At 34.3% G+C, this 14,681-nt stretch overlaps 1 protein-coding gene across 2 annotated transcripts in view; it reads right to left on the bottom strand.

Annotated features, from left to right (window-relative positions):
- LRRC7 (leucine rich repeat containing 7) overlaps window positions 1-14,681 on the bottom strand; it is a 389,615-nt gene that overhangs the window by 58,284 nt on the left and 316,650 nt on the right. For both annotated transcript variants that reach the window (XM_054574559.1, XM_054574567.1), the window contains one exon: window positions 8,984-9,103. In XM_054574559.1, coding sequence (XP_054430534.1) covers window positions 8,984-9,103 — 120 coding nt within the window. The remainder of the gene's footprint in view (window positions 1-8,983; window positions 9,104-14,681) is intronic.

Here is a 14,681-nt window from a genome sequence, read left to right as displayed (position 1 = left end):
GATAGACAACTAACAATGTCATCGATAACTGATTCTTAACACAAAAGTCACAGAAGATATAATTTTCACCTCCCTACCTCTCCTACTCCTAAACCTCCTAACCTGAAAGGATATTTATGATGATGGGTATGTTCACCTCCCAGGCAACTGATGTCATTGAAACTATTGCTTAAAACTCCTTTTTCAACCTAATGGAAAAATTAAGGAGTGGGTACTTAACAATTCACACAAATAATCAGTGTCAGATTATTTTGGGGTACCTTCAAGGAAAGTTGAGTTGCATTAATGTAGATCTAGAGAATCAACTTTCAAAGCCCTGCTGGGAAGAGAGGTTCTTTTTTAATTGAGCACATCTGCTATCTTCCCACTGTTGCACCCTCCCTTTAAAACTTATGTCCCCTGAAAAAAAGTGGTTTTTATTTAAGAGAAAAAAGTCTGCAGATATTTGTGTAAGAAATGTCTCTCTGGGGACAAGAGAAGTATGCTAAAAGATTTTTTGTTTACTTATGATGGCTCATATCTTCACAACATCACATCAAAATTACAACTAAACTATGGAACAACCATCACTCATAACCATCAGAAGTCAAGTTGAATGGAAGTCTGACAACTACAGAATGAAAGAAATCACATCCATCCAGACTGAGAGTGAGGAAAGGAGAGAGAGAAACATCAATGTGAGAGAGAAGCATCAATTGTGCTGGGGCTAGAGATGGAACTTGCAACCTAGAATCATCAGAAAATGAGCTGTATGGAAATCTGACAACCAAGGATTTTAAAAAGTCACATTCATCCAGGTGGGTAGGAGAGGTGGAGACGTGGAGATGCAGAAACACAGAATGGGCAATCCCACACCTACATGTGGTAGATAAAAATTGGGAGGGATACCTCGGGAGTGAGGGATCCCAGACCCACACCAGACCATCCAGCCCAGGGTTCCAATTCCAGGAAGATAAGTCCCCATAACTTCTGGCTGTGAAAACCAGTGCAGGTTGGGGTGGCAGAAGGAATTGCGGGATTCTCAGGCATTTCCTCTTGAAGGGCCTGTCAGCTGATTTCTTAAGAAACTCTTCAGGCAAGAAAGGAGGGGCAAGAAGTATTCAAAGTGATGAAAAGCAAGGACCTACAACCTAGATTACTCTATCCAGCAAAGCTATCATTTAGAATGGAAGGGCAGATAAAGTGCTTCCTAGACAAGGTAAAACTAAGGAAGTTCATTATCACCAAGCCCTTATTACATGAAATGTCAAGGAATTTATTTAAGAAAAAGATCAAAACTATCAATATTAAAATGGCAATAAATTCACAACTATCAACAACTGAATCTAAAAGAACAAACTAAGCAAACAAGCAGAACAGAAACAGAATCATAGTTATGGACATCATTTAGAGGGTTATCAGTTGGGAGGGGGAAGGGAGAGAATGGGGGAAATGGTCCAGGGATTAAGAAGTACCAATTGGTAAACTGGGAATAAACCGGGGGATGTTAAGAACAGTATAGGAAATGGAGAAGCCAAAAACTTAATATCATGGCCCATGGACATGAACTGAGGGGGTGATTACCAGAGGGAATGGGGCAGGTGGAGGAGGGCAAAGGGAGAATATTGGGGTAACCGTAACAGCATAACCAATAAAATATCTAAATAAAAATAAAAATCTATAATTGTATGCATTCATCAATCTGCCTTTTCACTAACTCATTTCTTGTTTTTTGGCGAAACTCACTAACAGTGAATACATTTGGCTACTATTTCTTCCTGAAGCCCAGCATCTTCTGGAGCATATGCCAGCCCCGTGGGATCAGTGCTGTCTTTATGTTGCTCACTACGAAGCGCTAAGTGCCGCCAACATGAGCGGGGGTGACATGAAGAGGATGGGGAAGCCAGGAGGATCTCCCGCTATCCAGTGACTCAGAAAGATTTCTTTTCCTAATGTTCAGGAAAATTTTTGAGTTCAAAATGACTTCATATAAAGGATTCCAACCCGTTTTCAAGTTTCAATGATGGCCCAGTCTAGCAGAAGAAAAATTTACTCTAACCAGAGTAAAAATTTGCTCCTATCAGTGGAGAAAAATGAGGAATAAGGAAGAGAATCAGAGAAGAGGGGACCAGGATTGTGCTTGGCATCACTCACCATGATAGAGAAGATTGTTCTCATTTGCTTAGGGCTTGAAAAATTGAGGCATTACTCCTGGGGGTTCTTCTCTGGTAATAATGTATATTGCTTTGGGAGGAAAAAGACACAAAGCCTCGGGCAGAAGTTAACTACCTGACATATTTCCTTCTGCACAAAAGGAGAGTTTAGCTATGGCACTGAAAAGCACTAAAGTTTCAGAATCATTTCTAAACTCAGTTTTACTTTAAATTACAACAGATATTCTTGACGTTGATGTTGTTGATGGAAATAAGAAACACTTCTATTTCCCTCTTATCTCTTATACGTAAGGTTTACCCAGTTGATTTTCATATCTGCTTCTTCTGTGTCTTGACTTGCTCAATTATAGCCTCAATATTTACTCCACTTTCTGCCATCCCGACATTTTTCAATATTTAAATTTTTACCTCTCTTTCTTATCCATTCCAGATTTTCCTCTGTTCCTACATAAGTGAGCTACATCCACTCTTCCCTCCATCTCTGGAATTCCAAAAGCACTATTACCCAGTCTCAGTTAAATTGCAAAAGCCAAGAAATGTAGCTATTTTTTAAAAAAAAATTAAAAATGTTTAGAGAAAGAGAAGAGAGAGAGAGAAAAAGAGAAATATTAATGTGAGAGAGACATTGGCTGGTTGCATTCTATATGCTCCCTGCCCAGGAGTCAAACCCACAACCTAGGTATGTACTCTGACTGGGAATTGAATCCCCAACCTTTTGGTATTCAAGATGGCTCTCCAACAAACTGAGCCACAAAGGCCTGGGCTGTAGCTATTTTTATTCTGGTTCCATATATAACACTGATAGCCATATTTGTTTTTAATGGCAAGAGGTTTGGAGAAAACTACTTTCCTATGACTAAAACTTGGTTATATTTTAGGTAAAGTTTTTATAGCATAACAATAAAATGCTTTTATTTAAATTATTAAATGTATAGGTTAAGCTGATTGTAAAATATAGTATCTTTGAACATTTACTTCTCATTTAAAAATGGCTTCAATTTGTTTTTACTCTCTGAAAGGTCCTACAATAGACTGACTTTTGTTTCCAAGTGAAAAAATCAATTCCAGAAGTAATTTGATTCAGCTATTTTAAAACAGAAACGATGACGTGGTCATGTGGTCAATAGCAATGCAACTTAAGATTCTCAAAAGATATTTTAGGTCTTATCCTTCTAAATATGTAGAAAAACAAACTGTAAAATGCATTATACTAAGAAACGTGACAAATACCAGAATTAAAATAAGGAATGAATATTCCTTTCAAGAAACTTAAAAATTAAAAAAAAATTCTTAATATCGTTTAAAAAAGCAAAAATTCCAACTTGGGGGGCCTGTGGAAGAGAGAATAAAAAGAACATGAAAATGACCAAAAAATATATAATTTCTTTTCAATTTCTTTTCGGTTCTCCTAATGAGTTCCTGGGCAGACCTCAGAGATGACGAGCGGCTGGCAATCCTGAAGCACTTAATGGCTTGGCTGGCATTGTAGATGTGCAGAAATTACAGGCCAATTCAGCCTAAGGGGCAAGTTGGTGAGCCAAGACTAAATGAGTTGCATTTTTAATACTTTCTCCTCAACCCTGTCCCTCCTGATGCTGACCCTTGATCCCCACCTTTATTATTCTCACTGCTCTTAAACTGGAATAGCAGACATTTGGGGAAAGAAGAGTCATGCTAAAGAGACAACATTAAAAGGGACCTTTGCATGTTCAGTCCCTGCATTTAAAGAATTTTCAGATTTAATATTGCTAGGATTTTAAAGTTTCTTAGTTACTCTTTCCAGAAGGGAAATATTTTGTTTCATTTGTTTCACTATGTCACTTTAGCTTTTTTTGCTGTGGTGGTTTTCTGCTCTAACATTTTAACATATCCTTACAGCATTATCCTTTAATTTGAAATCTCCTCAGAGATATTTAATCTATTTAAGACTCTCGATACTTTTAAAAGAGTTTGTCATTTCAGAATTAGGGAAAAACAACCTTGTCATTCCTATGGAGGATTCTATCACGTTATATAATTTCTGACTTTCATTTTTATTTTACACTATAACCTTCATCCACTTTTCTGTTACATATAGGAGAGTAATCTAAAATATTTAGTCACTTGTATGATCTTGGTAAGCAACCTAACCTAAACGTGAAGTTTCTGAGAAAACCTAAACTCAGTCTTTCTTTTTTTATAAGATGGATAAAAATAGTACCTCTTACCTAATATGGTGGTTGTGAGGATTAGAAGAAGAGCGCATCAGAACATTTAGCACAACGCCTGGCAGAGAGTGATGTTTATTCAATACAAGGTCGATAATAGTCCTTACCACGGTGACTGCGGCATTACGCGATAGGCTGCCGTGGTCAAGGCAGTGGCGTGATGGGATCTAAAATACAGATCCTGCTCGGAAAGCACTGTAATTTTCTGCCATTGCAAGGTTGTAATAGCAGTTCTTAAAGTGCTCAAGGAGCACTGCCTGGAATTCAGGGGGAGAGTTACAGAGCTGTGACGTGTTCTTCTAGCAGTCATTTCCGGACTTCGTCAATGAACAGAAATCAGAAGAAACCAGAATTTGGAATTTTGAAAGCTGACACAACAAGAGGAAGTTTAAAAACTTTCTATTACACCTTCTATTACGACTGTAAGAAAAGTCAGGATTTAACACGCTGAACATTTTGCCACGGATTAGCCACATAGGCCTATGACAGATAAAGGGACACAATTCTTCCTGATAAACACTTTTTCATCTAATTATTATTTTGTGTCTCAATCTCTGGATACACAGCTCGGAGAGTACCTATCTTTGTTCTTCTGTAGTATTTGAAGTACAGTAGTCATAGCCATGAGTATTACCAATGTTAGTTAAACCAAAGAGCTGTGATAGCCAGAACAGAGAGGGACAAGTTCAATCAAAGCCTCTCTGCCAAGGAATTTCCACTGGATCTCTGCAATGCCACAGTAGTTTCTGACCACGGGAGTATCATAGTACTAATACTGCATAGCAGTAATATCACAGTAGTAGCATCATACTAGTATCTCTAGGCACAGAGATAATGATTAAGAAAGTGTGCAGAGACTTTGCGAAAGAGACTCCAATGAGGTGCTGGTTAAGGCTTCTTTACACTTATTCTCCTGAGTCTCCACTCCATTGGTAGTTCAATTTCTAATTTTCTACTCTTATTCTGTCTGGCCTGATGACTACTCCCTTCATGACAACTGCGAAAGTAACGATGGTTTAAAAAAATTCATTATAGAATATAATATGAACCCAATAAATAACAGTACAATTTTTCACACCTATTTTGGTAAATCCTGCAGCCCAGGCAAATAATCTCATTACCACTTTCATTTCCTTAGGTTAATTCTCACTGAATATTAACTTGATATGTTCAATAAATATATAGTAAAAAACTAAATTTAAATATTTAAAACATTATTTATTCTCTCTGCTCTTGGTGGTACGCATATCTATTTATAGGTCTAAAATCTCAGAACTATAACATGCAGTAGTCAGAAAATGCCTACTGTGATAGTAGGGAGAACATACAAACGAGTTTGCAAATGAAAGACATGATAAAATTTTAAAGAAATATTATTTCACATTTGACAAGAAGTATAGAAGGGTAATACAGTTTTCAGAAATATTAAACAATTATTCTAAACTTTAAGAAGATTAACTAGCCCACAAATGTTTAATCAATATAGGATTGCATGGTGTTCTTAAATCACATAAAGAAGCAAAAAAAGATCACCATGATTGGTACTGAAAATATGATTAAACATACTATTATGGATTCTGGAAGTAGATTTCACTTAAAATGGATGTGTGGATGTACAATGTAAACACTTTTTAGTTTCATCTAGAGTATTAATAATAAATGAATAAGGCTTTTCCTTGTATGGGAAAATGAGAGTTGTCCTTTGCAGCTATGTATGTGCATGTGGTTTCCTCCTGATCAGGCAATCTGCTCTAGGCAGAGAAAGCTCCTCCTTTAATTCCTAGCCATCAGTTTTCATCTTCTCCTCTATCCTCATAAAGAAGCAGATTTCCCTCCTTTCCTGTCTGAGATTTTCAACCTCCTCTTCACCAAAGGCTTCTTTCCATCAGCCTTTAAACATGATCAGGTGTTTTCCATCTTAAAAATCTCCTTCCAGATTCTACCACAATTCTCTCCTTTCATTCAAAAGGATACTCCTTTCTTGAATGTTTTAGGTTTCTGTCTCTACTCTGTACTGAGGGGAACCAACTTTAGGATAAAACCAACAATATAAATGGAAGAATGAGGAGGGGAAAATCCTAAGTTTAAAATTATATAATTGAAAATGAAATCTGAGCCTTACTTGACATTAATGCTGCTGCTTCTGTTACCTAAGTATTTCCTTAATATTCAAGGCTGTTTCCCTTGAATTTTTTATAACTTGCAATGGAAAGGATCCTACAGAAAAAAATCTTTGGTTATTTCTTCTCTCTTCTCCATAAGAACATCTCTTAAATATTGGTGCTCCATGGAGTTCTATGTCATCCGTCTGTCTCACTCATGGCTCAGTTTGATGATTGCTGTTTGTATCACCAACTAAAAGTTCTCTCCCGAACTTCCAGTAAATGTATACAAATATCCACTAAGCATTTCCACTCAGATGCCCTAACAGTATAGCAAATCAACACATTAAAATATAAGGTCCCTCCCTCTTCCAGTTCGACTTACACCTTTTTTTGTATTTCCTATCTGGGTGCGTATCATCACCCACTTGCTCCAGTTAGAAACCTGGCTATCAACATTGGAACTGCCATTTATCTCTTATGCCCTATGTCCAGTCTAACTTTCAAGAATATATTGAATCTACGCATTCCTCTCTACCACCCATTGCTTCCATCTGCTCTCCCCTAGATTACAATAGAAGTTTCTTAACTGGTTCAATTGTCTCTAGTCTCTCTCCTCTTCAATTCATTCTCTGAAAAGCTATCAGTGCTCTTTAAAGGAAAATTTAATCACGTCTTTGCCCTGTTTAAAATAGTTCAACGTTTTCCTTCCCATTTCCTTCACAATAAAGCTCAGCATGAGCTGGCTTATGCTTCTCTCTCCAGCTTAAGTTTACCACTCTTCTTTCTTAACTTCTTCTAGCTGCTTTATTAGACAGACGCCCTCATAGCACTGTATCCCATCTTCACAGCACTAATCCCACTATATTATAATTATCTGAAGCACTGAACATTGCTCTATAGGCAGATTAATAACATGCATGGCACCTGAATATCAAGGTGTTAACAATTATTTTGGGTAAATAGGTTGTTATTTTATGTATATATATATATTAAAAGCGTTGAAGTCATCATCAAGGGTAAAACCACCTAGGTTACAAAGAAAGTATGTGATTAGGAAGTGTATATGTAAGTTATGAAGCACAATTATAAAATGAACACTGATGAACTTAAGAGCTAGAGTGTAAGAACCACAATTCAACCTACGAAATAGAACAGTACCAATAATACCAGCTTACTCCCTCATCCTACCCCTAGCTTCCCTTTTAGAGATAACAATACTCCTATTTTTTTTATTAACCATTCCCTTATAAAAGTAGTTTTCTCACTCCTGTACTTTATGTCTAAACAATATATTTTAGTTATGCTTATTTTTGAGATTTATAAATATGGTATTTTTGAAGCGTACCATCTTCTGAAACTTGTTTTTCATTCAAATCACATTTTAAAAATTTATATAAATTATCATAATTATATTTAACTAATTTCCATGGCTGTAAAATACTCCTTTGTGTGAATAACAGAATTTATGTACACAATTTCATGGTGGTAGACATTGGGTTTTTCCAATGTTCTGCTGTTCTAAACATTACAAATATCTTAAATGTCATGTACAGGAGTTTTGCTAGAATAGTATTTTATGAAGGAAATTATTGAAGTGTAGGGTATATGCACGTTTAGCTTTATAAGATAATTTGTCACCAAAGTGATTGTGTTTTTTATTCCCACAAGCAGCATAAAAGAGTTTCAATTGAACTTGCATTTGCAAACAACATCAATTTTTCAGACTTAATTTTTCCAGGTCTAGCAAATATAAAGTAGCATAGTTTTTTGCATTTTCTTGATGAAAATATGAAATTTAAAAAAATATTTATTGTATTGTATATTTCTTATTGATTTGTAGGAGTTAAAAAAATATATTCTGGAAAACTAATCCTTTTTCCTTCATATACCTTGCAATTGTCTTCTCTCAGAGTATTTTTTATGTTCTTCATGACAACTTAACATAGAGTCTTTTAATTACCTACATATCACTCAGCCTACCTCATTAGACTGAAATATCCTGTAGGTAAGACACTGTATCTTATTCATTTTTATCCCCTGGCATCTAGTAACTGCTCAAAACATAGTGCTACTAACTGTTTTTTTAATGAATGATTAAATCAATGAATGGCTACAACTTCAGAAATGCAAATCTATTTTTTTGTAGTCAAATTTCATTTTATGCAAATTTGCTATACCATAATGCCAAAGCCAAGGGAGTCAGAAGTACATGTTACACGCCTTCCTGTACTTGCACTTCAAAGATGGGTGTCAGGCACTAGTAACAGGTGCTACTATCTGCAGAGAGGTGGCTGAATGCTGTTTATAAAAATTTGTTACCATGTCTGAATATTTGGCAATATTCATTTCTCATCCTTTCCAATGCACTTACAGTTAACCAGTCTTCTCATAGTGAGAGGATATTTAGCCTAAATTTATCACAAAGTTAGAAATGATGTTATTATGACATCAGTTATGGATTGCATATTACAATGGATGTGCAAGGTTCATGGTTTGTCATCAACTTAAAATTGGTTACCTTTTTAGTAATGGTGTCCGGAGGTACATCCCGCCTCCCAAGAGGATAAGGATTCCATTGGCCACTAGGAGATACATCTTCTTGTCCATTGTCTAAAATGTTGCTTTGCTGGGACGGGGTCTATTGCAAAAATGGTATGGCATTCTTTAGTGATGTAATAAAAGTTTATCATAGTTTTCTGAAAAGAGTCCCTAATGATTATTGTAAAAATAATTTTGTTTAATTACAGAAAAACATATACCCTGAACTGAAAGTATTATTATATATTTTTTACTCAGTAAAAAATTCTAAATTGACAGCTTTTTGGAAGGAGTGAGAAATTCAACTAAAGTAACAATCTTAGAATTATTTATTAAATTTTAAAGAAAAGTTTAGATTATTTACAGTACCTGAATTTAAAAAATCATAATACAAATAATAAAGTGATAAAAACCACATTTAAAACTTGCTTGTTTCTTTAGTGTCATATTACCATTCAGAGTATAAGTAAGAACCATATAAATACAGTACGTAACTTCTAATATTCTAAACCATAGCCTAAAACAAATTTTATAAAGCTGTACTGATTCTGGGAGCATATGTCTTGCACTAATCCAAAATACTGTTGACACTAGCATAGCATAAGATTCATGGTTATATGACATTATCTACAGATGGCTTAGAGGGAAAAAGGAAAACAGCATAAAATGTATCGTACTATTAGAATCACAGGATAAATAAATCATGCCTTTAATTCTAAATTTATTTATATAGGTCACTTATGCATTAAAGTTTAAACTCTTCATATATATTTTATTTTCACTGCTTTACTGCTTATTATTTTTAACAGATAATAATTCCTCTGTTTTTATTATTATTAATATTAGATATTTGGGAGCTCCTTCAAAGTCTCACCAGAGTAATAGCAAGTAATCACACACCATGGAGGGATATAGTAGTGGGATATTTTTCTTCTGAAAGCAGATTAACTTTTCACAAATGCTTTCAACTCCCCCCAACCCACAGGATACACAGGTACTAGCTGCTTGATTTCCTGGAGAATTCTTACGGGTGAGATATTATGATTAGTGTTTCCTAACCATTTTACGCAGAAGTTTTGAAGGATCACTACAGATAAATAAAGTGGGGTTAGAGCATGTATGCACAGCTCTACTCTGTGTGAGGTACTGCCCTCTAAACCTACAATGGGAGAATTAGACTATTCTCTTACAACATGGTGGACGTGAAATGCTTGCCAGGCTTTATCTGATCATATGGTTGTTCTCCTTTAGAAAACATATAACCACCTTATCTGTATTCTGACTACATGCATTTTTAAAAAGCATTGTCTGCTTTTTAAAAGGACTGAGGGAGGGAGAGGGGGTAGGGGGCAAGGGAAAGTGGTGGGGGGGAAGGCAATTAGGTAGTGTATTTTCAAAATGTATTTGAAAAAATAAATATATTTTTTAGAAAAAGCATTGTCTGGCACTATTTGAAAGTAAGATTTATTATGATACTAGATGAAGCTTTCCCTAAGGTCTAATGGATATAGTAAAAATAAGGAGATAACTCAGTTTTCTTCTTATACTTTGGCCATGTGAATATCATTTTCATGAACCTTTCAGAAAGTGTGAAAAAAGAGAAAAAAGGTATTGAATTGGAGCTCCTGGGTTAGCTAGGAATAAATTTTCTTGAGTTTCTTTGAAAATCCAATGTGGATAACACATTTAAAGTACGTATTACTTGAAAATAACCAAATAACTATGCAAAGTCTAGCTATTGGTCTTGAAGCATTCATTTTCTAGTCTTTACCTCTTCCAGATTAATATGCTTGTATATACCCATACACAATTTTTCTGGATATTAAAATATAACAAATCCAATTATTACAATTAAGCAGTTAAAATATTCAGGGTAGGCATTACTGGCCCATGTCTTTTTCTGGCGTGGTTCCTTTGCCAATGAAGTGAGTTAATAAGTGAGTTCATCTGGCTAGGTCTGCGCAACACAGATTTTTGAGAAGTGGCCAGGCTTTAACACAGATATCTTTTTTTCCTCCATATCACCCGCATCTCTCCTCCAGTAAACTTGGTTTAGTTGGCCAGACATGACTCCTAGGCCCAGAGAGCAACAGAATTGAAAAATTCTTCCTGGTGTAAAAAAAAGGCTAAAACTCTTTAGTTAAATTCCTAACATCATGGCATAGGCTTTTCATTAGTTTAGAAATCATTCTCTTTCTTTTACAAATCAGGATCAGCAGCTGTATCAATTTGTTTATATTATGGCCAATGGAAACAAACACATAGATACACAAAAATACTTGTATGAGACAGCAAAATTAAGGAATTTGCCTGAAAACAATTTTCTTCATTAATTTCAAGACTATTCTGGTCTTTTTGTTTTTAAGTAAGATGACTTAAGTTTGTAGAAATACAACATGAAAACAATTTATTATTGTTTGAGAGGGGGAAACCAAAAGAGAATTATATGGTAGGTTCATATTCTTTCCCCAAAGAGCATAACAATTAACAAAAAATTGTACTTTGACAAAGTGCTACTGAACTGTGTCTAAATAGAGTTGCTCAGTTGCCAAAATTCTATAGAAGGTTAAAAAGAGCAAGTAGAAAATATAAAAAATAGTAATGAAGTTATCACTGATGAAATTTATTATTTCAGAGAAAATAACCAAATTGAGTTTAAATTATTCATTTAATTATTTTTAGTACCACATTCTAGACATTTGATTTAGATACTTTAAAAGATTAAAAATAAATCTTTATATCCCTACCACATATAACCAATTATATATAAAAGGCATGGAAAATCATCACCTGCACCCTTCTCTCAGCTTCTAAATTCTGTAATATTTCAAAATAATAGAGAAAATGGTAAGTGTGATTTAGTGAAAAATAACAAATTTTATTTAAGAAATTCAATAATGCTAGTGAAAGTTTTGTTCTGGAGATGCTCGTGCTAAAGACTGCTGAGGACATTTGTAGATTTAACATTTGAAAATCTGACTGTTTTGAATGACCACATGTGTCTATTGGAAGGAGTAATTTCTAATTTTGCTGAGACATAAATGTTTCTGAATATGCATGTTTATGTGTCTCTCTAAATATGTCTGTGTATGTATGAGGCTGTATATGACTGTGTGCATGCATGTATGTCTATGTGTATCCATGTGTGAGTACAGATTCACAAATAAGAGTAAATGAACTTAGCTGACCCAGCGGCTTTGTTCTTGTCTGCTAATTGATGAGTTCAATAAAAGCTTGGGAAGTTCACTTACTTTATTTTTTCAGAGAAATTATATAAACCTGGTATTAGAATTAGGCACTTTGCAAAGATCTTGGTATGTATCCCTTAAGAGCTCGAGTCTATTTTGCTTAGTAATTGTCAACATAGTTCATGAAAGCCATTACCATAGATTCAAAAAACTCACCAAAAATAATTTCCCCCAAAGTATTTACAGAGAAATTATTGTTATATTGTTCTTTTCCTGCATATTTTTCAACAAAAGTTGGTATTATAAAGGCATATATATGCCAACCTTGGATCTAAATTGTTATATCACAAGGTTCAGTCTGAAGATGGTAAAGATGTAGTTTATAAGATAAAAATAATTTGCATAATTAGAAAGTTAAGAGAATCCTTCTTGAAGGTAGGTGGCTGATAATAAATACAGCAAGATCAATAGAAGTTATAGGTATAAATTGCCCTGAAGTTGCTACATAAATCTTGCTTTGCTTTCAGAAAAAAAAAATTACATCAAGTATGTAACCCTTGGAACTAGAGTAAATAAATGCAGATAAAATGTTGGTACTATTTGCATAGATCCAGTAAGAGAAGACATTTATTAAGCTCAGCTAACTAAGAAAGCATCTACCTATAGCACATGGAAAATGATTTGGATCCCAGGAAATCTACTTTTCTGGATTGTTATGAATATGTGAGATAACAGGGTATTTAAAAGAGCTTTATCAACTATTATGAGTTATGATCTAAGGAAATGTCAGGTTTTACAAACACTTGAGAAGGCATCATCATATAGTAGAAACAGCAGGGACTTTAGGTGCCAAGCAGAGTCAGCTTCAAATTCAGCTGCTATTATGCTAGATGCAGGGGTTACAATAGTAAAACAGTAAAAATGCAGGTGACTACTTTTCTGTGATTCATGAGGCTCAGATTTTTCATCTATACAATAAAGATATGAGGTTTCCTATGAGGCTTTTTGTGAAGGCTGTGTGAAAAAACATATTTAAAGTATGTCATGGTACCAGGTACATAGTAGATTCTCAATAAATCCTATCCTTTATTCTACTTCTATCAAAATATTTATTTATTCTACCATTAACCTGGATAATAAAAATGGTAGTTTGATCTGACATTTTACAATACAATGGATCCTTGAACAATATGGGATTAGGTATGCCAACTGCCATGCAGTTGATAATCCACACATAACTTTTAACTCCCCCAAACTTAATTACTAATAGCCCACTGTTGACTGGTAGACTTACTGATAACACAAAAAATTGGTTAACACATATTTTGCATGCTATATGTACTACATATTATATTCATACAATAAAGTAAACTAGAGTAAATAAAATGTTAAAAAAAATAAAGAACATACTTTTACAGTATTAACTGAAAAACATCCACATATAAGTGGACCTGTTCATGTCAAATCCATGTTGTTCAAGGGTCAGCTATAAAAGATTTCTCTCCAATAACATAAAATTTCAAGACAATAGCTAAGTTCAGTTACAACAGAACACATCCAAAGAAGCACATGGAGCCATTAACAACATCATAGAAAGTTGCCTTAAATGCTTTTTGGAGAGGCAGTAAATAAATGATAAATGAGTGAGTGAATGAATGAATGAATGAATGGATAGAAAACATGAAAGTTTTGTAATTAATAGTTGATTTATGTCTTAAATATTCTGAACATAAGTACCATTAATTTTTTAGGAAATTGGAGTAATCAATAAATATTGTAAAAATATTAAAGAAAATTAAATTTATTAAACTATTTTTTGTATTTATTCACATTTTTAATATCTTAAGAGGTTTCTTAAAATTACATTAGAAAATATAATTTGCTATTTATAGACTAGAAAGCCTATATTTAGCTTGTAATCCATGAAAAATATACAATACTCAATCTGGAATGTAATAAATATGAAAACATTAGAAATATTCAAAACATGTAGTAAAATCTGGGAAAATCTTCCCTTTCAGTTCATGTAAATATTTGCTGTATAAATACTTTACCAAGTACACTATTCTTTAATCTTTACTCGCAAATAGTTATATCCTTTAATTAGTTTAGTACAAATTGGTTTAAAGAAAGTTGACAAAAATATAACTACATATGTTTTATTAAAAAAAACAACACACAAACCCAAAGAGAAATAATGTACTGAATCAGGATCTCAACTCACACAAATAGTGCTTTTCTGTTAATTACCAAAATGGAGGGGTTGGGGAAGGCAGGAATAAAAATGTCCCCCTTCCTTGGGTGCATAACTTACAAAAAGACAGTCTCAGGGTGACAGGAAATACAAAAACTGCTCCTTTCTTCTAATTGCAAAAGGTAAGTTTCAGCAAGCAGAGAGCGTGGGAAAAGAGACTGGATTTCAGTCCCTGAATGGTCCCTCCAGAGGGCACCAGTGCACAAAAGTATGCTGCAACTTTATCTCCTTTGCTT

This window comes from Pteronotus mesoamericanus, unplaced genomic scaffold (assembly GCF_021234165.1).
Source record: "Pteronotus mesoamericanus isolate MK-2021 breed Mesoamerican mustached bat unplaced genomic scaffold, CSHL_Meso_final contig_105, whole genome shotgun sequence".
Taxonomy (NCBI): Eukaryota; Metazoa; Chordata; class Mammalia; order Chiroptera; family Mormoopidae; genus Pteronotus; species Pteronotus mesoamericanus.
Note: the sequence above shows the minus strand (reverse complement) of the source record. Positions and strands in the feature narration are given on the sequence as shown.